Genomic DNA, 23,601 nt, shown 5'->3' on the forward strand with positions numbered 1-23,601 from the left:
CTACGGTTGAAGGCCTGGTGGGCCTCAGCCGTCAGGAGTTAAAATTGTGGAGTGGATGACTGGGCGGGCCTAGTCTGCATAGCTCGGGACCCACTGGGCGTAGTATGAGAAGAACCCCAGGCAACGTTTGAGGACGGTGGGGCAGTGGGGGAGGGGGAGTTCCATGAGGGGGCGCATGCGATCGGGGTCGGGCCCTAGACCTCCATTTTGCACCACATAGCCAAGGATGGCTAAACGGTTGGTGCTGAACACGCACTTCTCCTTGTTATACGTGAGGTTCAGGAGTTTGGCGGTGTGGAGAAATTTGAAAAGGTTAGCGTCGTGGTCCTGCTGGTCGTGGCCGCAGATGGTGATGTTATCGAGGTACGAGAAGGTGGCCCGCAGTCCATATCAGTCAACCATTCGGTCCATTTCCCGTTGGAAGACCGAGACTCCATTAGTGACGCCGAAGGGAACCATAAGGAAGTGATAAAGGCGGCCATCCGCTTCGAACGCAGTATATTGGCGATCCGCCTTTCGGATGGGGAGCTGGTGGTAGGCAGATTTCAGGTCCACTGTGGAGAAGACTGTGGATTACTGTGCAATCTGATTGACCATATCAGATATGTGTGGGAGGGGGTACGCGTCGAGCTGCGTGTACCGATTGATGGTCTGACTGTAGTCAATGACCATCCTGTGTTTCTCCCCAGTCTTTACAACTACCACTTGGGCTCTCCGGGGGCTGTTGCTGGCCTGAATGATGCCTTCCCGCAGCAGCCGCTGGACCTCAGACCTGATGAAGGTCCTGTCCTGGGCGCTGTACCGTCTGCTCCTGGTGGCGACGGGCTTGCAATCCGGGGTGAGGTTTGCAAACAGGGAGGGTATGTCGACCTTAAGGGTCGTGAGGCCGCATACGGTGAGGGATGGTAGGGGTCCGCCGAATTTTAGAGTTAGACTTTGGAGGTTGCATTGGAAGTCCAGGCCGAGTAGCAAGGCAGCGCAGAGGTTGGGGAGGACGTAGAGCCGGAAGTTGCCGAACTCCCTGGACGGTGAGGGTGACGATGCAGTACCCCCGGATCTCCACGGAGTGGGATCCGAAGGCCAGGGAGATTCTTTGGGTAACGGGGTGTACCGCGAGGGAGCAGTGCCTTACCGTAGCGGGGTGGATGAAGCTCTCCGTGCTCCCGGAGTCGAGAAGGCAAGATGTCTTGTGGCCATCGACTTTCACCGTCGTTGTCGCGGTTGCGAGGTTGTGTGGCCGGGACTGGTCGAGCGTGATGGAGGCGAGCTGCGGTTGGTGTTGGTGGGTCCCGGGTTGGTCGGCGGCGGTTGCGGGCGATGAGTGGCCAGATGAGGTGCCTGACGAGCAGGGGTCCTGAGGCGCGTCCAAAATGGCACCGAAGATGGCGTTGCGGGCGGCGTTAAATATGGCGGCACCCACAGGCCGCACGAGGTCTGATGGGGGGAAGATGATGCCGCCCACGGGCCTCACGTGTTCTGCTGAGAGGAAGATGGCGGCGGCACCCACGGGCCGCACGTGAGCTGCAGGGATGAAAATGGCGGCGCCCATGGGTCGCACGTGGGGGGTGCAGGAACAATGGTGCTGGATACAGCGGCGATCGATTGGGCCTGACACTCCGCAGCGAAATGCCCCTTCTTCCCGCAGGTCTTGCAGATTGCACTCCTCGCCGGGCAGCGCTGCCGGGGGTGCTTTGTCTGCCTGCAGAATTAGCACTTGGGCCCCCCGGGGTTTGCTGGCTGCCACGCGGCGCAGGCTTGGGGTTGGCTGGGGGCGGCCGCTGGTGCGGCCCACGATGTCCATGAGGGGGACGCAGTGCGGTCGGGGGCGTACGCTTGTACATTACAGGAGGCTACCGTTAGTGACGTCGCGAGTTTCTTGGACACCGCGAGGTCAAGCGTACCCTCTTCTAAGAGGTGCTGGCGGATGTACGCCGACCCGATGCCCGTAAAGAAAGCGTCCCTGATTAGGAGTTCAGTATGTTCAACGGCCGAAACCGCCTGGCAATAGCAATTCCTCGCCAGGGCACGCCAGAAATCGTCCAATGACTCATCGGGGAGTTGTTGCCGCGTGGACAGGAGGTGAATTTGTTGATCGGCCAGATGTAGTTCTCTTTCAGAAGCGCCATGGCCTCAGTGTAGTTGGGCGCATCCCGGATAAGGGGAAAAATATCGGATCTGGAGTTCCTGTGCTTCTCAGGGTTGTTCTGTCGCTGCTCCGATGTAGGCTTCAAAGCAAGCTAGCCAGTGGTCGAAGGCCGACGTGGCGTTGTCTGCTGGAGGGTGAAGCTGTAGGCAATCTGGTTTGATGCGTAGGTCCATCGCTGTAAAATCTCTGCTTAATAAATTGATGCACTATCAATTACGACGAGACGAGAGTAGAGTGTAACCGAGGCTTTATTAAGCAGAGATGGATTGCCTCCTGCAGCTGCTGCCGAAATGGTGAGCACACACATTTATACTCCACCTACTGGGTGGAGCCAGCAGGCAGGGATCTACCCTCGTACCTGTAGTATTACCTCTCATATACGTATTATACAAACAGTGGTGACTACCACAGTAGGCTGAGGGAGAATTGACTGAGGGGAGAGAGGGCTGAGGAAGCAAGACTTTGGGGAGAGGGCTGAGGGAGAGAGAGGACTGATTGAGAGAGCGGATAGGGAGCGCGAGGGCTGAGGAAGAGAGAGGATTGTGTGAGAGAGAGGACTAAGGGGTAGAGAGGGCTGCGGGAAGAGGAGTGAGGGAGATCAGGCTGAGGGAGACAGAGGATTGAGAGAGAGAGGTCTGGGGGAGTGAGGGCTGGGGGAGCAGGAGCTGATGGAGAGAGGGGGCTCAGGGAGAGAGGCAGTGGGAGAGAGGGACTGGGGGAGAGTGATGGCTGAGGGAGAGAGGGGGCTCAGGGAGAGAGGAGCTGAGGGAGAGAGGGGCTGGGGAGAGCGATGGCTGAGAGAGAGAGGGGGCTGAGGGAGAGATTGTGGACTGGAGAGAGAGGGCTGAGGGAGAGAGGGGGCTGAGGGAGAGATTGTGGACTCGGGAGAGGGCTGAGGGAACGAGGGCTGAGGGAGAGAGAGCGAGGGCTGAGGGAGCGAGGGGGCTGAGGGAGAGAGAGCGAGGGCTGAGGGAGAGGGAGAGCTGAGGGGCAGAGAGTGGGTGAAGAAGAGAGAAGACTGAGGGGTGATTGAGGAGTGGGAGAGAGAGAGGGCTGAGGGGGAGAGAGTTGATGGGGAGAGAGGCTGAGGGAGAGAGCAGAGATGGAAAGAGGGCTGAGGAAGAGATGGCTGCGGGAGTCAGAGATCCGAGGGGGAGAGGGGTGTGGGAGAGAGGTGGTGAGGGGGAGAGAGGGCTAAGGGAGAGAGCTGAGGGAGATTGGATTTATTTATTGTAACATGTACCGAGGTACAGTGAAAAATATTTTTCTGCGAGCAGCTCAAACCGATCATTAAGTACATAAAAGAAAGTAAAAGAAATTGAAAATACATAATAGGGTGTGAGGGAGCACTGAGGGAGAGGGAGGTCTGAGGGAGAGAGAGGGCTAAGGGAGAGAGTGGGCTGAGGGAGAGATTGGGCTGAGGGAGAGAGAGTGCTGAGGGAGAGAGAGTGCTGAGGGAGGGAGAGGGCTGAGGGAGAGAGAGTGCTGAGGGAGAGAGAGTGCTGAGGGAGAGAGAGGGCTGGGGGAGAGAGAGTGCTGAGGGAGAGAGTGGGCTGAGGGAGAGAGAGTGCTGAGGGAGGGAGAGGGCTGAGGGAGAGAGAGTGCTGAGGGAGAGAGAGGGCTGAGGGAGAGAGAGGGCCGAGGGAGAGAGAGGGCTCAGGGAGAAAGAGGGCAAAGGGAGAGAGAAGGCTAAAGGTGAGAGTGGGCTGCGGGAGAGAGGGCTGCGGGAGAGAGGGCTGAGGGAGAGAGAGGGCTAAGGGAGAGAGAAGGCTAAGGGTGAGAGTGGGCTGAGGGAGAGAGGGCTGAGAGAGAGGGGGCTGAGGTAGAGAGAGGGCTGAGGGAGAGAGGGTTGAGGGAGAGAGGGTTGAGGGAGAGAGGGCTGAGGGAGAGAGGGCTGAGGTAGAGAGAGGGCTCAGGGAGAAAGAGGGCTGAGGTAGAGAGAGGGCTGAGAGAGAGAGGGCTGAGAGAGAGGGGGCTGAGGTAGAGAGAGGGCTGAGGGAGAGAGGGTTGAGGGAGAGAGGGCTGAGGGAGAGAGGGCTGAGGTAGAGAGAGGGCTCAGGGAGAAAGAGGGCTGAGGGAGAGAGGGCTGAGAGAGAGGGGGCTGAGGTAGAGAGAGGGCTGAGGGAGAGAGGGTTGAGGGAGAGAGGGCTGAGGGAGAGAGGGCTGAGGTAGAGAGAGGGCTCAGGGAGAAAGAGGGCTGAGGGAGAGAGGGCTGAGAGAGAGAGGGCTGAGGTAGAGAGAGGGCTGAGGGAGAGAGGGTTGAGGGAGAGAGGGCTGAGGGAGAGAGGGCTGAGGTAGAGAGAGGGCTGAGGGAGAAAGAGGGCTGAGGTAGAGAGAGGGCTGAGGGAGAGAGGGTTGAGAGAGAGAGGGCTGAGGGAGAGAGGGCTGAGAGAGAGGGGGCTGAGGTAGAGAGAGGGCTGAGGGAGAGAGGGTTGAGGGAGAGAGGGCTGAGGGAGAGAGGGCTGAGGTAGAGAGAGGGCTCAGGGAGAAAGAGGGCTGAGGTAGAGAGAGGGCTGAGGGAGAGAGGGTTGAGAGAGAGAGGGCTGAGGGAGAGAGGGCTGAGAGAGAGGGGGCTGAGGTAGAGAGAGGGCTGAGGGAGAGAGGGTTGAGGGAGAGAGGGCTGAGGGAGAGAGGGCTGAGGTAGAGAGAGGGCTCAGGGAGAAAGAGGGCAAAGGGAGAGAGAAGGCTAAAGGTGAGAGTGGGCTGCGGGAGAGAGGGTGCTGAGGGAGAGAGGGCTGAGGGAGGGAGGGCTGAGGGTGAGAGGGCTGAGAGAGAGAGAAGGTTGAGGGAGAGAGGGCTGAGAGAGAGAGAGGGCTGAGGGAAAGCTAAGGGGAGAGAGACGGCTGAGAGAGAGAAGGTTGAGGGAGAGTGCTGAGGGGGAGAGAGAGCTGAGAGGGAGAGCGGGCTGTGAGAGATAGAGGGCTGGAGGGAGGTGTGAGGAAGAGAGAGGGCTGAGGGAGAAAGAGTGCTGAGGGGGAGAGACATGAGGAAGAGAGAGGGCTGAGGGAGAAAGGGGTGGGGGAGAGACTGGGCTGAACGAGAGAGGGCTGAGGGAGAGAGGGGTGAGGGAGAGAGGGGACTGAGGAGGAGAGGGTGCTGAGGGAGAGAGGGGGCTGAGGGAGAGGGGGCTGAGGGAGAGGAGTGAGGGAGAGAAAGGGCCACGGGAGCAGGAGGGCCGAGAGAGATAGAGGGCCGAGGGAAAGAGGGGCAAGGGACAGAGAGGGCCGAGGGAGTGAGGGGTGAGACAGTGAGAGAGAGAGAGAGGACTGAGGGATAGCCTGTGGTGAAGCAGATAGGGGTGAGGGAGAAAGGGCCGTGGGAGAGAGGGTTGAGGGAGAATGTGTCGGGGTGGAACAGCCCAAGGGTAAGAGGGCCAAGGGAGTGAGTGGGCTGAGGGAGGCAGGACTGAGCGAGGCAAAACTGAACAAGAGAGAGGGGTGAGGGAGAATGATAGCTGAAGGTGAGAGAGGGCTGAGGGAGAGAGAGAGGGCTCAGGGAGAGAGAGTGCTCAGGGAGAGAGAGGGCTCAAGGAGAGAGCGGGCTCAGGGAGAGAGAGTGCTGAGGTCGTGGGCCGAATCATAGGGAGGGCCAAGCGAGAGGGAAGGCGAGGGAGAACGAGGACTGAGGGAGAGAGAGGACTGAGGGAGAGCGCACTGAGGGTGGGAGCAAGGGATGAGGGTGCCAGTGCTGAGAGAGAGGGAGGACTGAGAGGGAGAGAATGCTCTGGAGAGAAAAGTGAGAGACAGAGGGTGAGGGAGGTAAGGGAGAGAGGTCTGAAGGAGCAAGAGGGAGAAGGGACTCAGGGAGAGAGAGGACTGAGGTAGCGAGAGGGCTGAGGGAGAATTGACTGAGGGGAGAGAGGGCTGAGGGAGAATTGACTGAGGGGAGAGAGGGCTAAGGGAGTGAGAGGGCAGAGGGAGAGGGGACTGAGGGAGAGAGAGGACTGAGGGAGCGAGAGGGCTGAGGGAGAATTGACTGAGGGGAGAGAGGGCTGAGGGAGTGAGAGGGCAGAGGGAGAGGGGACTGAGGGAGAGAGAGGACTGAGAAAGCAAGACTTTGGGGAGAGGGCTGAGGGAGTGAGGGCTGAGATGGGAGATATGGCTGAGGGGGCAAGAGGGCTGTGGGGGTCAGGATTTTAGGGGGTACTGGTTTTGACGGTTGGTTAATGGGATCTGATCCGTCTGTCTCACCCTCTCCTCCTCAGTTAACAGCCAGCCTGGAACCTGTGGCGCGGGTTCAGATGAGAACCCGGCGCACTCTGAGGGGACATCTGGCCAAAATCTACGCCATGCACTGGGGCACCGACTCCAGGTACAAAATATTATGGAGATACACATCCTTCCTTGCTTTGGGTCAAAAGAGTGTGTGGTTGTTTGGCCATGCAACAGGTGGTCTGTGTGAGCATGTTAGAATCACAGCATGGTTGGAGCATGGTGAAGGAGGCCATTCAGCCTGTCCTATCAGTGCTGGCCCTCTGGGAGGACAACTTTATCCTGGGGGGTTACCACTGATCCGAAACTGAACTGGGACCAGCCAGATAGAGAGAATCTATCCATCTCCCACTTTACATTCAATGGCATTACCATCACTGAATTCCCCCCTCGCCAATATCACCATCCTGGGGGTTACCACTGACCAGAAATTGAACTGGGGCCAGCCAATTAGAGAGAATCCAACCATCTCCACTTGACATTCAATGGCATTACCACCGCTAAATTGAAAATATATCGCCGTTCCTTCATTGTCGCTGGGTGAGAATCCTGGAACTCCCTCCCTAACAGCAGCGTGGGTGTGACTTTACCGCAAAGGCACTTCAGTGGGTTCAAGACAGCAGTTCACCCACCTTCTGCAGAACACTCCCTCGATTGCCTCAATGGAACCTGCCTCCACCACACTCTCAGGCAGCGCACTCCAGGTCCTAACCACCCAGTTTGAGAAACATTCTCCTCGTGTATCCGTCGCTTCATTTACCAATCCCCTTAAATCTGTGAGCCCTCCCCTACTCTCTCCTCTACCCCAACAGTAACACTTCCTCCCTCTTGACTCTGCCCAGAGTCCTCGTGCATTTGAATATCTCTGTTCAAAATCTCCTCTCTGCCTTCTATTCTCCAAGCAGAACAGTCCCAACTTCTCCAAACTATTTCCGAAGTTACTCATCCCTAGAATACATGAGTAGGGATGTACTGCTGAGGCTGCATAAGGCTCTAAGGTGAGACACCATTTTGAATATTGTGAGCAGTTTTGGGGGCCCAGAGGTAGTTCACATTACGATTGCAGGAATGAAGGGCTTGTCATATGAGGAGTGGGTGGGTCTATACTCGACAAAGTTTAGAAGGATGAGGGGGGAACTTGACAAGTCTTCAGGAATTTTTTGAGGATGTAACCAGTAGAGTGGACCAGTGGAAGCTGTGTATCTGGACTTTCAAAAAGCTTTTGACAAGGTCTCACACAAGAGATTAGTGAGCAAAATTAAAGCTCATGGTATTGGGGTGATTTATTAACGTGTATAGAGAACTGGTTGGCAGACAGGAGCAGAGAGTAGGAATAAGCGGGTCCTTTTCAGAGTGGCAGACAGTGACTAGTGGGGTACCAGTGCTGGGGGTTCAGTGCTGCGACTCCCGCTGTTCACAATGCACATTAACGATTTGGACGAAGGAATTGCACGCAATCTCCAAATTTGCAGACGACACTAAGCTGGGTGGCAGTGTGTGCTGTGAGGAGGATGCAAAGAGGCTGCAGGGTGACTTGGACAGGCTGGCTGAGTGGGTAGATACTTGGCAAATGCAATATAATGTGGGTAAATGTGAGCTTATCTAGTTTGGTGGCAAAAACAGGAATGCAGATTATCTGAATGGTGGCAGTTTAGGAAAAGGGGAAATGCAACGAGACCTGGGTGTCTTGGGAGAACAGTCACTGAAGGTTGGCATGCAGGTACAGCAGGCGGTGAGGAAAGCTAATTGCATGCTGGTCTTCATAGTGAGAGGATTCGAGTATTGGAGTAGGGCTGTCTTGCTACAGTCATACAGGGCTTTGGTGAGGCCACACCTTGAGTATTGTGTGCAGTTTTGGTCTTCTCGTTTGAGGAAGGACATTCTTGCTTTTGAGGGTGTCCAGCGAAGGTTCACCAGACTAATTCCCAGGATGCGAGGACTAACATATGTGTGGTGATATGCCTGCAAGCAATATTGTAGATGACTGGTGCTGTGACCTCCAACCAGCAGGTGGCAGTACAGACACACCATACAGTCTCAAGAAAGTGGTCATGTGACAAGGTACTCCAATATAAGTGGGGGCACATCTGGTCATCGGCAGATGGTTATAAGACATACAAGAAAACAGATATGCGCTAGGGGAAATTCCAAAGAAGTACAATGAAACTCCATGATAACTTGCTCTGTAACAGATTGCTATCTTACCACGTGATGATTCAATAAAGATCCGGGTTTGGACAAGTCTCAAGTCGTTTGGTAGATTAATTGCTAGACATCGAACACCGAACATAACAGCAAGGTAGACAAGTCACCTGGCCCTTTTTGGAAGTAAAAAAACAGTCACAGAAACAGGCGCTCTTCATTAACAATATCCAAAAGTTTCTGTGAGCTAGCCCCTCTTTTTGCAAAACCGTCTGACAATTGATAGCTATTTTTCAACCCATTTAACTTTAGCTATTTCCCCTCTGTCCAACATCTGCTTCAAACTTGCGCTGTCTATCCTTAACCTTTTTTCATTGACACTTTTTGTAGAGTGTACATTTTCCCACAGGGATTTATTGTCAATGTGACATTCAATAGGTATATTACCCAAATCCCCTAATCCCAAAATTTCTGTCAATATTTGAGATATATAAAAGGGCATATCCACTGCCTCTACAAGGCTTAACGTCTCAGAAGTCAAAGTGCTTTTGACCACTCTCCTTATTTTCTTTGTTTCCCACACAAGAGGGCAACATTTACCATTGTTCCCCAAAAGGAAAATTATAAAACCTCCTGCGCTTGAAACCCCATCACATAAATTTGCATAGGACACATCACTATAAACTATGAGTTTCAAGTGCCTAAGGTCACCTAGAACCAGGAAATCCCAAGGCTTTTTACACGTACATAAAAAGCAAGAGGGTAGCCAGGGAACGGGGTGGCCCACTGTGGGATAGGCAAGGGAATCTATGTGTGGTGCCAGAGGAAATGGGTGAGGTACTAAATGAATACTTTGCATCAGTATTCACCAAAGAAAAGGAATTGGTGGATGTTGAGTATGGAGAAGGGTGTGTAGATAGCCTGGGTCACATTGAGATCCAAAAAGACGAGGTGTTGGGCGTCTTGAAAAATATTAAGGTAGATAAGTCCCTAGGGCCTGATGGGATCTACCCCAGAATATTGAAGGAGGCTAGAGAGGAAATTGCTGAGGCCTTGGCAGAAATGTTTGGATCCTCACTGTCTTCAGGTGATGACCCGGAGGACTGGCGAATAGCCAATGTTGTTCCTTTGTTTAAGAAGGGTAGCAAGGATAATCCAGGGAACTAAAGGCTGGTGAGCCTTACTTCAGTGGTAGGGAAATTACTGGAGAGAATTCTTCGAGACAGGATCTACTCCCATTTGGTAGCAAATGGACGTATTAGCGAGAGTCAGCGTGGTTTTGTGAAGGGGAGGTTGTGTCTCACTAACTTGATAGAGTTTTTCGAAGAGGTCTTCGAAAGATGATTGATGCAGGTAGGGTAGTGAATGTTGTCTCCATGGACTTCAGTAAGGCCTTTGACAAGGTCCCTCATGGCAGACTGGTACAAAAGGTGAAGTCACACGGGATCAGGGGTGAGCTGGCAAGATGGATACAGAACTGGCTAGGTCATAGAAGGCAGAGAGTAGCAATGGAAGGGTGCTTTTCTGATTGGAGGACTGTGACTAGTGATGTTCCGCAGGAATCAGTGCTGGGACCTTTGCTGTTTGTAGTATAGATAAATGATTTGGAGGAAAATATAACTGGTCTGATTAGTAAGTTTGCAGACGATACAAAGGTTGGTGGAATTGCGGATAGCGTTGAGGACTGTCAGAGGATACAGCAGGATTTAGATCATTTGGAGACTTGGGTGGAGAGGTGGCAGATGGAGTTTAATCCAGACAAATGTGAGGTAATGCATTTTGGAAGGTCTAATGAAGGTAGGGAATATATAGTGAATGGTAGAACCCTCAAGATTATTGACAGTCAGAGAGATCGAGGTGTATAGTTCCACAGGTCTCTGAAAGGGGCAACACAGGTGGAGAAGGTGGTCAAGAAGGCATACAGCATGCTTGCCTTCATTGGTCAGGGCACTGAGTATAAGAATTGGCAAGTCATGTTGCAGCTGTATAGAACCTTAGTTAGGCCACACTTGGAGTAGTGTTCAATTCTGGTCGCCACACTACCAGAAGGATGTGGAGGCTTTAGAGAGGGTGCAGAAGAAATTTACCAGGATGTTGCCTGGTATGGAGGGCATTACCTATGAGGAGCGGTTGAATAAATTCGGTTTGATCTCACTGGAACGAAGAAGGTTGAGGGGTGACCTGATAGGTGTCTACAAAATTATGAGGGGCATAGACAGAGTGGATAGTCAGAGGCTTTTTCCCAGGGTCGAGGGGTCAATTACTAGGGGGTATAGGTTTAAGGTGCGAGGGGCAAGGTTTAGAGGAGATGTACGAGGCAAGTTTTTTACGCAGAGGGTAGTGGGTGCCTGGAACTCGCTGCCGGAGGAGGTGGTGGAAACAGGGGCGATAGTGACATTTAAGGGGCATCTTGACAAATACATGAATAGGATAGGAATAGAGGGTTCCGGACCCTGGAAGTATAGAAGATTTTAGTTTAGACGGGCAGCATTGTCGGCACGGGCTTGGAGGGCCAAAGGGCCTGTTCTTGTGCTGTACTTTTCTTTGTTCTTTGTTCTAACACACTCCTGCATTTTTAGTTTGGCCAATGCTTTATTTGCTCTTATTATGTCTTCCACTTTGGGATCATTCATTTTTGTACTCAACTCTAAGACATCAAAACTCACGTCCGGTCTAGTCTGTCTACCTAACCAATTCAGTTGCTCAATTAAACTTCGCAGTTGCTCTTTTTCCAAGTTTGAAACCATTGCATCTTTTTGTGAAACCTGGCTACAGCTAATTGTTATTGGGCTGATGCTTTCCAAATAAAATTGTTGACGTAAAGTTGCCCCGAACATAGTCTGTCTGATTTCCAGTCCAATATATTTAAATGCACCGGAAGCCTAATTTCCAACCCTGAATTCTTTCCTCAAACCCGAGATTACAATAGCTTCGAAATCACTAGTCCCACCCCACAAAAAATCATCGATATGCCGGAAAGATTTCCTTTATAGTGCCAATAAAACATTGCCAGATCTGCTTTCAACTGGCAACAGCCTAACTTTAACAAAACTGACCTCACCAAAAAAATACCAGACTCTAGACGCATCATTTAATCCATATACACATTTGTTCAACTTCCAGAGTACCCGTTCTGTGTTAGCTGCTTCTTTTGGAGGATGGAGAAAAATGTCTCTCTGGAGCTGATGCCCCTGCAAGAAGGCAGCTTTTATATCAATAGATTTGCATTCCCATGCCTTTATGGCTAATAGAGCCAAGAAGATCTTTAAAATAACCTTTCCTGCCGTAAGTGAATCTACCCTTAAATCCTGATCTTCTAAGTTTTCTTCAAATCCTCTCACCACAAGCCTGGCCTTTGCCTTATAAGTTCCATCCGGAAGAACCTTTTCCATGCAAATCCATCTGTGGGATAGAGCTCTTTGTCCCCTATCCGGTACTTCCGTGTATACCCCAAATTCACTCCAACTATGCAGTTCTTGCCGTTTGGCATCTTTGATAACTTCTTCATCGAACATATTGGAAGCCACCAAAATCTCACGTGCACGTAGGCTTCTACTCCTATTAGTATTTTTAGTCTTACTGCAGCACGGTAGCATTGTGGATAGCACAATTGCTTCACAGCTCCAGGGGTCCCAGGTTCGATTCCGGCTTGGGTCACTGTCTGTGCGGAGTCTGCACATCCTCCCCGTGTGTGCGTGGGTTTCCTCCGGGTGCTCCGGTTTCCTCCCACAGTCCAAAGATGTGCAGGTTAGGTGGATTGGCCTTGCTAAAATTGCCCTTAGTGTCCAAAATTGCCCTTAGTGTTGGGTGGGGTTACTGGGTTATGGGGATAGAGTGGAGGTGTTGACCTTGGGTAGGGTGCTCTTTCCAAGAGCCGGTGCAGACTCGATGGGCTGAATGGCCTCCTTCTGCACTGTAAATTCTATGATCTATGATCATGTTCTGAGACCTTGATAAACTACATCCCTCTCTCCCGCCTGGTATCTTGTACTGCTACTGCTTGATCTTTCCTTCTGCTGTGGGATGTCCTTTCAATAGTTCTCCTGACCTTTTCCTGCAGACCTGTTCACTATCTGATGTACTATCTGAACTGGCACTGCGTTTCTGTGCCCTCCATTTTTGAACTTCGTGTTCCCAATCCATTGTCTTGAGTCCCTCCCTGAATGCTGTACATTCAACCAATGTTTATACTTTCCAGTGGCCTTCCCTGCTCTACTAATAACAGTTGCATCCTGCCATTGACTAGGCGCTTCAGGCAAGTATGTCACTTTTGTACCAACTTTTGGCAGTTGTCCTTTCGGAAAAATGGCCTGTTCTAAATCATCAGAAGTGTTGTGTTCCTCTGCAGAAACCCTGGGCAAAATTCTCCGTTATCGGCGGAAAGTCCGCCGATCGGCGCAAAAAACGGCGCAAATCCGACTTGCGTCAATGGGAAAAATGGTTGAAAGTCTCCGGCCCGAAATGGCTAGCAGCGACGTAACGGGATCCGCGCTTGCGCACGTGGTTCACGCCGTGCAGCGTCATACGCGCCGCACGGCGTGACGGCTCATAAGGCCGCGCTGCTCCCCCCCACCCGACCGGAACACCGACCGGAACACCCGACTGGATGGCTGGCCGCCGCTCAGCCCCGAGGTTCGAGTCACGGGATGCGGAGGCGCTCCTGGATGCAGTGGAGCAGAGGAGGGACGCCCTGTATCCCGGGCACGGCCGCAGAGTTGCCACACCGCCACAGCCAGTGTCTGTGGAGGGAAGTGGCAGAAGCCGTCACCCGCTGTGGCCCTGACACCACGGACAGGCACCCAGTGCCACAAGAAGGTGAACGACCTCGTCAGAGCAGGCAGGGTGAGCCTCCCCATATCCCCCCCTCCCCCATTTCCCCCCTCCCCATATCCCCCCCTCCCCCATATCCCCCCTCCCCATATCCCCCCTCCCATATCCCCCTCCCCCATATCCCCCCTCCCCCATATTCCCCCTCCCCCATATCCCCCTCTCCCCATATACCCCCTTCCCATATCCCCCCTCCCCCATATCCCCCCTCCCCCATATCCCCCTTATCCCCCCCTCCCCCATATCCCCCCCCCCACATATCCCCATATCCCCCCTCCCCCATATCCCCCCTCCCCCATATCCCCTCTCCCCATATCCCCCCTCCCCTATATCCCCCCTCCCCCATATCCCCCCTCCCCCATATCCCCCCTCCCCCATATCCCCCATATCCCCCTCCCTCATGTACCACCCCTCCCCATATCCCCCCTCCCCCATATCCCCCCTCCCCATATCCCCCCCTCCCCCATACCCCCCTCCCCAATATCCCCCCTCCCCCATATCACCCGTCCCCATATCCCCCCTCCCCCATATCCCCCCTCCCTCATATACCCCCCTCCCCATATCCCCCTTCCCCCATATCCCCCCTCCCCATATCCCCCCTCCCCCATATCCCCCTCCCCCATACCCCCTCCCCCATATCCCCCATATCCCCCCTCCCCCATACCCCCCTCCCCCATATCCCCCCTCCCCATATCCCCCCTCCCCATATCCCCCCCTCCCCCATATCCCCCCTCCCCCATTATACCCCCTCCCCCATATCCCCCATATCCCCAAGTGAATCCAGCCCTAAGCTTAACCTCTGCAATGCACGCGCAAACCGATGGCGTGCATTCATACACCTGCCTAACAATGTTGCCTTTTACCCCTGCCACCACCCCCACCCCCCCCCACCCCCACAGGAGAAGCGCACACAACAATAGGGAGCATGTGAGGACTGGAGGAGGCCCCGGCTGATGAGAGGCCACTGACCGAACACGAGGAAAGGGCCCTGGAACTGGCTGGCGGACCTGAGGACCGGGAGGTTGCTGATGCAGACGTCGGGGGCGTACTAGCAAGTGAGCCACCGACAGCCCGTCCCCATATCCCCCCTCCCCTATATCCCCCCTCCCCCATATCACCTGATCACTGCCTGATGTCTAACCATGCATGCTTCATTGTGTATCGCAGGACCAAACGTCCAGGCACCCATCCCCGCAGATGCAGACCGCCCACAGAGGATGCCCCTCGGAGGCCATGGGGAGACAGAGAGACCCGGACCCTCCAGCATGCGACGCCCGCAGGATGCCCCTCGGAGGCCACGGGAGACAGAGAGACCCGGACCCTCCAGCATGCGACGCCCGCAGGATGCCCCTCGCACACCATGGGAGACGGAGAGACCTAGAGCAACAGGGAGACAACACCCCCGTCACGTGCGGGAGCGATCACCCAGCGACGAGGGGGGCAGCCACAGGCCCCCGTCACATCCGAGCCAGGACACCACTACCCAGGACACCACTACCCAGGACACCACTACCAGGACACCACTACCCAGGACACCACTACCCGGGACAGCACTGCCCAGGACACCCCTACCCGGGACAGCACTACCCAGGAAGACAAAATACCGGACAGTGACTCAGAGTGGATGGGTGGAGACGAACCCCCACCCCAAAGTGCCATGGACTCAGAGTGGGACGAAGAGCACGACACAACGCCACTGCTGTCACCAACACCCCTCCACCACATCGCAGAAACACTCACCTCGGTTGGGTACTTTAGTGATGAGGCGTCTGCTACACTCACTGGTGCGCACAACACAGCCGTCCCGGTACAGCAGGTGTGGAGGTAGGAGCAGCAGAGGGGCCGGGCGGTCGGAGGGCAGCCCAGCCCAAGCGAACATCTGCCGCCCAGATGGATACCGGGTTCCTGGAGTTACCACACCCACACAATAGATCCGATGCAACCACCGACCCGGAGACAAGCGAAGAGGGTGACGGCCGGCTTGCGGCGGCTGCAGTCGCAGGTGGAGGAGTCCACCCGCGTCCAGGAGCTGGGAGTGGTGCCAGTCATGCGTGCCACCCAGCCGACACGCTGCACGGGTGGGCGTCCGCGGTGGAGGCAATGGGTGCGACGGTGTCAGACATGGGGAACGGTTTGCGAGGCCTGGGGCTTTCCGTGCAGGCGGCGTCTGTGGCCCAGGACATGGCTGCCCTCTCACAGGGAGGCCATGAGCCAGTGCCAGCGCCAGATGGCAGAGGCGCTCAACACCATAGCCTAGTCTCAGCAGGCCATGGCCCAGTCTCTGCAGGCCATGGCCCAGTCTCTGCAGGCCATCGCTGAGGGCATCGGCGCCAGTGGCCATGTGCGAGCCGGCGTCGCACTGTTCACAGACAGGGTTTGCCAACCCCCTGGGCTCCATGGCTGCAAAATTGCAGACCCCTGTCGATACCAGCACGGGCCTCCAGGACTGGCAGCGCCAGATGTCGGGGGGGCGTTGGATGGCCAGTCCGTTCGGCATCCCCCACCCATGTAGAGGCCTGGGGGCCATCGGGCACCCCGAGGGAGGAGGAGGTGGTGTGGTCCGTCCCGGCTCCCCCTGTAGGGGAGGTCCCGGAACACCACGAAACCTCGGACTCACCCCCTTCCGTCCCAGGTGCATCGGGTGGGCAACGGGCAGGACAGGCTGGCAGCTCGCCATCCCAAGTCGCCCGGGCCGCAGCCTGGCCCATCTAGGCCAGGGACACCCCAGGAAACCGGCCGCCAAAGGGATCCAGTGTCAGAGGGCAGGAATCACAGGAGTCCACCTCCAGTTCTGCTGTACCATCTGGGGAACCACGTAGACGTAGTAAAAGGGCCCGTAAGGCGCAAAACAATTAGACACTGAGTAAGTTGGCACGGGTGCAGGGCACAGATGAGTTTTTAGGGGCTAGGGCACGTGCATGAACTCCTTTGGTTATTAAATTCAATGTTACACCTACAGAAGCTGCCTTGTGCTCTGTCCAAAGCGTGCGGGGGTGTCATGTACGTTGAGCGCAAGTGTGTGTGTGAGGGGTGGTCTTACCTCAGCCCCAGGTGAGTCTGCCCCCTTCCCCCCTGGCCCGCCATCAACATCCCCCCGGGCAGAGGACGGGACCGTGCGCTGCAGTGTCACAGCCGCATGCAGGGATGGTCCGGGTGGATGGTGGTACTGTGGCCATGGGTCAGACATAGTCTAAACGATGTGGAGCCAGGAGCTCACCGCAGGGCGGGTTGTCATCATCCTCCATGGCCTGCAATAGACACGCGTCCACCCGCAACTGTGTGAGTACGGCCCGTTGTGCCGCAGGTGGATCGGCAATGGGGGGGGGGGGGGGGGGGTGGTGTGCATGCAGGTGGGGTGGGTGGGGTTGGGGAGGGGGGTTGAGGGTGCTGGGTGGGTGGATGGGTGGGGGGTGTGGGTGGTCGGCTGTTGCCATGGTGTGCGGTCTGTGGCCATACTACCCAATTCCCACGCCCATCTAGTCAGTGAAGCAGGCGTCTATCAGTCTGTCCCGTGCCCGCTGGGCCAGCCAGTAACGGTGGACAGCCACCCGCCTGTGTCTACCCCATCTGCCCTGACCATTACCCCCATCCCCCTCATCTAGGGAGGACTGCGCCTCTTCCTGCTGCTCCTCCACTCCGCCCTCCTCTGCCTGCGGCACATCGCCCCTCTGCTGGGCTATGTTGTGCAGGACGCAGCACACCACAATGATGCGGCCGACCCTATCTGACCGATACTGGAGGGCGCCCCAGAGAGGTCCAGGCACCTGAAACGCATCTTCAGCACGCCAAAGCACCTCTCTATCGCTACATGGGCATCATTGTAGCGGTTCTCCGCCTCATTGCATGGCCTCCATATAGGCGTCATCAGCCACGATCGCAATGGGTAGCCCCTGTCGCCCAGGAACCAGCCCCTCAGCCGGGGATGGCGTCCCTCGTACATGCAGGGATGGATGACCGCGACAACACGTATGAGTCGTGTACACAGCCTGGGTAACGGGCGCAGACGTGCAGGGTCATCATGCGGTGGTCGCAGACCACCTGTATGTTCATCGAATAGGTCCCCTTCCTATTGGTGAACACGGCCCTGTTATCTGCATCTGCAGGGAACGATCTTAAGGCCACAATGTCGTTAAAAGCCCTGGCCAAAGGTAGGGTTACTATCGGTCGTGATGGTGTCCTTCTGTACTTCCTACAAACTTCATAGCGATCACCAGCCTGTTCTATTAGCTTCATCCCTTACCCCTGCATCCTTTAATACATTTTTCAGCCTCCGAGGAGACGGATGTGCAAATTGCCTCTGATGTTTTAATATATCTGCAGGTGGCCGCACGGCGACGTGCATCCCATCAATCGCGCCCTGGACCATGGGGAACCCGGCCACGGCAGAGAAGCCCACGGCCCGGGCATCTTGGCTGGCCCGGTTCACAGGGAAGCGGATGTAGCGGTGCGCCATGGCATATAGGGCATCTGTCACTGCCCGGATGCACCGATGCACCGATGTCTGCGATATGCCGGACAGGTCCCCACTCGGTGCCTGGAATGACCCCGTTGCATAAAGGTTCAGGGCCACCGTAACCTTGACGGCCACGCGGTGACAGGTGTGCCAGCAGGTGGCAGATGTGTGCCACGGTTTCCCGCCTCATCCGGAGTCTCCTCCTGCATTCCCGGTCCGCGAGGTCCTGGTATGACTGCCGGGGCCGGCACACACGGGGCGCCCTCGGGTGCCTCCGTTGCCGTGGGGCCGCGACGTCCTCCTCCCCCTCCTCGTCCTGTCGGTCAGGTGTCCCTCCAGCCTGGGCGGCTGCCGCCTGTCCCTCTCATGGCACGCTCCTCCTCCTCCTCCTCCTCCTCATCCAGGGCAACATAGACATTAGCGGCTGCCACCACGGCGGCCAACATCGCTGGATGATCGGAAAACATGACGGCCTGGTGGGGGGGGAGGGGAACGACGACATGTCATCATTGCCCATATCCCCTCCTCCCCCCAGCCAGGTGGCATGGACCGCATGGGTCCAACTGTTGGAGGCTAGCACCTGGCCAGGTGGACCAACTCACTTGCCCTCGTATCCCCCTCCCCGGCACGGACCCCCCATCCCCCTCCCCGGAACAGACCCCCCCATCCCCCACCCCGGCACGGACCCCCCCATCCCCCTCCCCGGCACGGACCCCCCCCATCCCCCTCCCCGGCACGGACCCCCCCAACCTCCTCCCCGGCACGGACCCCCCATCCCCCTCCCCGGCACGGACCCCCATCCCCCTGCCCGGCACAGACCCCCCCATCCCCCTCCCCGGCACGGACCTCCCCATCCCCCTCCCCGGCACGGACCCCCCCCAACCTCGTCCCCGGCATGGACCCCAACCTCCTCCCCGGCACGGACCCCTCATCACCCTCCCCGGCACGGACCCCCCATCCCCCTCCCTGGCACGGACCCCCCCATCCCCCTCCGCGGCACGGACCCCCCCATTCCCCTCCCCGGCACGGACTCCCCCCAACCTCCTCCCCGGCACGGACCCCCCATCCCCCTCCCCGGCCGGACCCCCCAACCCCCTCCCCGGCACGGACCCCACCATCCCCCTCCCCGGCACGGACCCCCCCATCCCCCTCCCCGGCACGGACCCCAACCTCCTCCCCGGCACGGACCCCATCCCCCTCCCCGGCACGGACCCCCCATCCCCCTCCCCGGCACGGACCCCCCCATCCCCCTCCCCGGCACGGACCCCCCATCCCCCTCCCGAGCACGGACCCCCCATCCCCCTCCCCGGCAGGGACCCCCCTATCCCCCTCCCCGGCACGGATCCCCCTCCCGGCACTCCCCCGGAGCCCAGCCCACTCTAACCACCCCCCCCCGCCGCACACACACACACACAACCCGAGACACACCTCTCCCCACACCTTCAGACTGCGGCCACGCCATCGCCTGCCCAGAGCCAACCCCCCAGGCCGTCACTCACCTCCACGCTGGTCGGCGTGAACCTGGAGCACAGGGTCACGCCGATGAAAAGGAGATTTAATTTACGTTGACGTGAACGGTCATCACGTCGACGGGACTTCGGCCCATCCGGAAGGGAGAATTTCGGCAGGCCGAAAATCGGCTGCCTTGCGCAGACCCGTGACATTCTCCGACGGCAGCGGCGCCATTAACGCCCCGCCGACTTTTCTCCCTTCGGAGACTTCGGCAACCGGCGGGGGCGGGATTCACGGCGGCCAACAGCCATTCTCCGACCCTCTGGGGGGTCGGAGAATGACGCCCCCTGTATGTATCAGGTAACTGGTCCTCAGTTCTGTAACACATGCATATCAGATGACCCTGGTTCCTCGTCATGTCTGCCTGCTCTGTCTAAATTTGAAAATTTGTAATCTGTTCCCATTATCCTTGATGAATGCACCCTAACAGTTTGATTGCCATGTTGCAAAATAATTGTTTTGCCATCTATGCCTATGATCTTCCCTGGGCCTTTCCATTCATTAAAATTGTCTCTCTTATAGTATACTATGTCTCCTTGCTGAAAAATGGTATTTGATAGCCGTACATTATGCCTCAAGGCTCTGCGAATTCTTTCAGAGACTTCTGCTTCCAAAAAAGCTTTTCTACTGCTATGTAATGCATTTAAATGTTCAGCAAAGGCAGAGCTAATTGTAGTCCCTTCCCAACCTGGAGGCTGGCCATCCAAAATGGACGGAATTTTAGGATTTCTACCAAACACTAATTGATAGGGACTATAGCCCCAACCATCTGCAATGAATTCTTTGCATGTACCGCCCATGGTGAAGCTGAATTTAGCTTGCACTTTGGTCTATCTGCCAAAATTTTCCGGAGCATGTCATCTATTACCGCATGGTTTCTTTCACACACACCATTACTAAATGAGATTTCTGCAGCCGTATTCAGAACTGTGATATTCATGTTTTCACACCTATCCCTAAACTCATCATCAGCAAATTCTCCCCCATTGTCTGTAAGGAATTTTGCCGATGGGCCCATTCCTGCCCCTATCCATTTTTCCACGATTTGATCCAGAATTACTCTCTTTTCTTTACTTCGTACAGTCGTTGATTGACTAAATCTGGTTGCTAAATCTACAAAATGCAAAATAAATATATTATTTGCTTTATCCCAGATCTTAAGGCCACAATGTCGTTAAAAGCCCTGGCCAAAGGTAGGGTTACTATCGGTCGTGATGGTGTCCTTCTGTACTTCCTACAAACTTCACAGCGATCACCAGCCTGTTCTATTAGCTTCATCCCTTACCCCTGCATCCTTTAATAAATTTTTCAGCCTCCGAGGAGACGGATGTGCAAATTGCCTCTGATGTTTTAATATAACAAGCTTTTTATCAGCTAAAGTCTCATTTTCAACTGCCATTAACACATCCTTAACAACTGCACTTGAAATATTATTTGTCAGTAATGGAATACAATAATACAATAGTGTCCCAACTGTGTAAATTGTAAGTCTTTCCAAAAACTGTTGCCTTATCCTGTTCCATATCCAGTTTCATGTGTGCTTTCTTTGACGGTCTGCTCAGAAGCAAAGGTACACTTGATACAACATCCGTGCTAATGAAATGATTCACTCCGGTAATATTACAAGGGATCACCACTCTTTTCAGCGACTTCAGAGTATTATCATCCCCAAACCTGAAACTTGTAGAACTTTCAAATTCCTTAACCTTGTTACGATTTTCAGCATTCATGGAGTCCAGGTAACATTTTAACCTGTCAATCCCACACACAGTAGATGTGCAGCCACTGTCCAATACAGCACAATTGAAGGATTCTGCAACCAACAACCTCATTACCGGCCTAAAACTGCTTGTTAATAGGACAATGCTTTCTTTCTGGTTTAGCACACTGGGCTAAATCGCTGGCTTTTTAAAGCAGACCAAGGCAGGCCAGCAGCATGGTTCAATTCCCGTCCCAGCCTCCCCGAACAGGCACTGGAATGTGGTGACTAGGGGCTTTTCACAGTAACTTCATTTGAAGCCTACTTGTGACAATAAACGATTTTCATTTCATTTCATTCATTTCTGGCCACTATCTTTTTCTTCTTCTGACTCTTCCGTGTCATGTGTCGCTTCACTCTATTATAACCTGTTGGACAGTTGAAAGCATAATGGTATTGAGAGTCACATCAAAAACATCGATGCCCCATGCATTTCTGGTGTTCATCTTCCTATTGTAGGTTCTAACTGGGTTTCTGTCTTCATAATTTCCGGGTCCCGATCTCCTTCTACAGTCTTGGAACCTGTTTGTAGCCGTACGATTTTGCCATCCTGTTAGTAGTGTATCTTCCACATTCTGCTTTATTGCAGGCTGACCTATTTGGGTCATCAGAGCCATCGGAATCGAATGATTCCCCAGAAACTTTTTAAAAGCTTCTGTCATCTGATCGAATAAGGTATCCTTAGCCGCAAACTGAATTCCTGTCATAAACACGAGCGTATCCATGTTGCTCACTCTAGCACAGTCAAGTAATTTAAAGGCCAACACTGACTGTGAAAATTCCAGGTTGTGTTTCTGCAGTCTTTTATATAGTCTGCCAAATTCCATTATATAGTCTTCAATGGAGAAATCCTCTACTTTCCGGAACCTATCAAAATCCGACCTTGCTTCATATGCACTTAACAAGTCATCCTTCTTATAAATCTTATCCAGTATGCAGACCTTCTTCTGAGTCTAACTCTTCCAATTCCAGCTCAGAAAACACTTTGCTCCAGATTTTACTGTCATAAGGTAGAGAAAGAGCCAATGCTATACCTTGTTTTCTCTTTCCCAAGGCAGTTACCTTAGTCCACTACTGCACTTCTCCATTGGTCATACAATCCCCTTTCAGAAAATAAGGGGGGGGGAGGGGTGGTTAATCATATCCAGCCATCTTTATCCTAGGTTCAGCCATATATCTTTTTTTTTCTTCTCACTCACTCCTTGGTTTGGCCTTGAAACGTTCTATCTTTCAACCCTTCACATTTGCACAGCAACCGTCCTCTGCTACCTTTTGTTAGACGTTTAGCTGCTACTGTATAAAGAGTCAAAGGTTCTGCTCCTTTTCCACAAACACCTTTAATTTACTACAACAGACTCTGCACGAAACTCTAACATCACATCACCTGACACAAAGGACACCTGAAGCCCCTTTACATATCAGTGTCAATTATTGGATACTTAACCTAAATGAAACAACTAATTGGAATGTCTCTTAACCCATTACTTAACAAGGGTGAACTTTATCTTCTCCAGCCTAAGAAGTTCATGCAAATCCCCTAGCCACGATGTGACCCCCGGCGGCGCAGCTGACCTCCAGTTCAATAATATGATGAAATGTATCTTAGGACATTGTGGGAGGCTGGGGAGGAAATTGCCGGTACCCTAGCTGAGATATTTGAATCATCGACAGCCACAGGAGAGGTGCCTGAAGATTGGAGGGTAGCAAATGTTGTGCCCTTGTTTAAGAAGGGATGTAGGGATAAGCCTGGGATACAGACCAGTGAGCCTTACTTCTGTAGTGGGTAAATTGATAGAAGGTATTCTCAGGGACAGGATCTACTGGCATTGAGACAGGCAAGGGCTAATTAAGGAAAGTCAGCATGGATTTGTGAGGGGAAAGTCATGTCGCAAGAATTTTATTGAGTTTTTTGAAGGGGTAACCAAGAATGTAGATGAGGGCAGTGCAGTTAACATTGTCTATGTGGAATTTAGCAAGGCCTTTGACAAGGTACCGCATGGTAGGTTGCAAAAGGTTAAATCTCATGGAATCCAGGATGAGGTAGCCAATTGGATACAAAATTGGCTTGGCGACCGAAGCCAAAGGGTGGTTGTGGAGGGTTGTTTTTCAAACTGGAGGCCTGTGACCAGCGGTGAGCCTCAGGGATCGGTGCTGGTCCACTGTTATTTGTTATTTATACCTAAATTATTTGGATGAGAATGTAGGAGGCATGGTTAGTAAGTTTGCAGATGACACCAGGATTGGTGGCATAATGGATAGTGAAGAAGGTTACATAAGATTGCAACAGAATCTTGACCAATTGGGCCAGTCGGCCGATGAATGGCAGATGGAGTTTAATTTGGATAAATGTGAGGTGATGCATTTTGGTAGATCAGATCAGGGCAGGACCTACCCAGTTAATGGTAGGGAGTTGGGGAGAGTTATAGAACAAAGAGATCCAGGAGTACAGGTTCATAGCTCCTTGAAGGTGGAGTTGCAGGTGGACAGGGTGGTGAAGAAGGCATTCAGCATGCTAGGTTTTATTGGTCAGAATATTGAATACAGGAGTTGG

At 54.2% G+C, this 23,601-nt stretch overlaps 1 protein-coding gene across 2 annotated transcripts in view; it reads left to right on the plus strand.

The window, feature by feature from the left end:
• Window positions 1–23,601, plus strand: part of LOC140392946 (guanine nucleotide-binding protein G(I)/G(S)/G(T) subunit beta-3-like) — a 142,626-nt gene that overhangs the window by 70,247 nt on the left and 48,778 nt on the right. For both annotated transcript variants that reach the window (XM_072478742.1, XM_072478741.1), the window contains exon 4: window positions 6,351–6,457. In XM_072478742.1, the coding sequence (XP_072334843.1) occupies window positions 6,351–6,457 (107 nt within the window). The remainder of the gene's footprint in view (window positions 1–6,350; window positions 6,458–23,601) is intronic.

This window comes from Scyliorhinus torazame, chromosome 16, assembly GCF_047496885.1.
Source record: "Scyliorhinus torazame isolate Kashiwa2021f chromosome 16, sScyTor2.1, whole genome shotgun sequence".
NCBI lineage: Eukaryota > Metazoa > Chordata > Chondrichthyes > Carcharhiniformes > Scyliorhinidae > Scyliorhinus > Scyliorhinus torazame.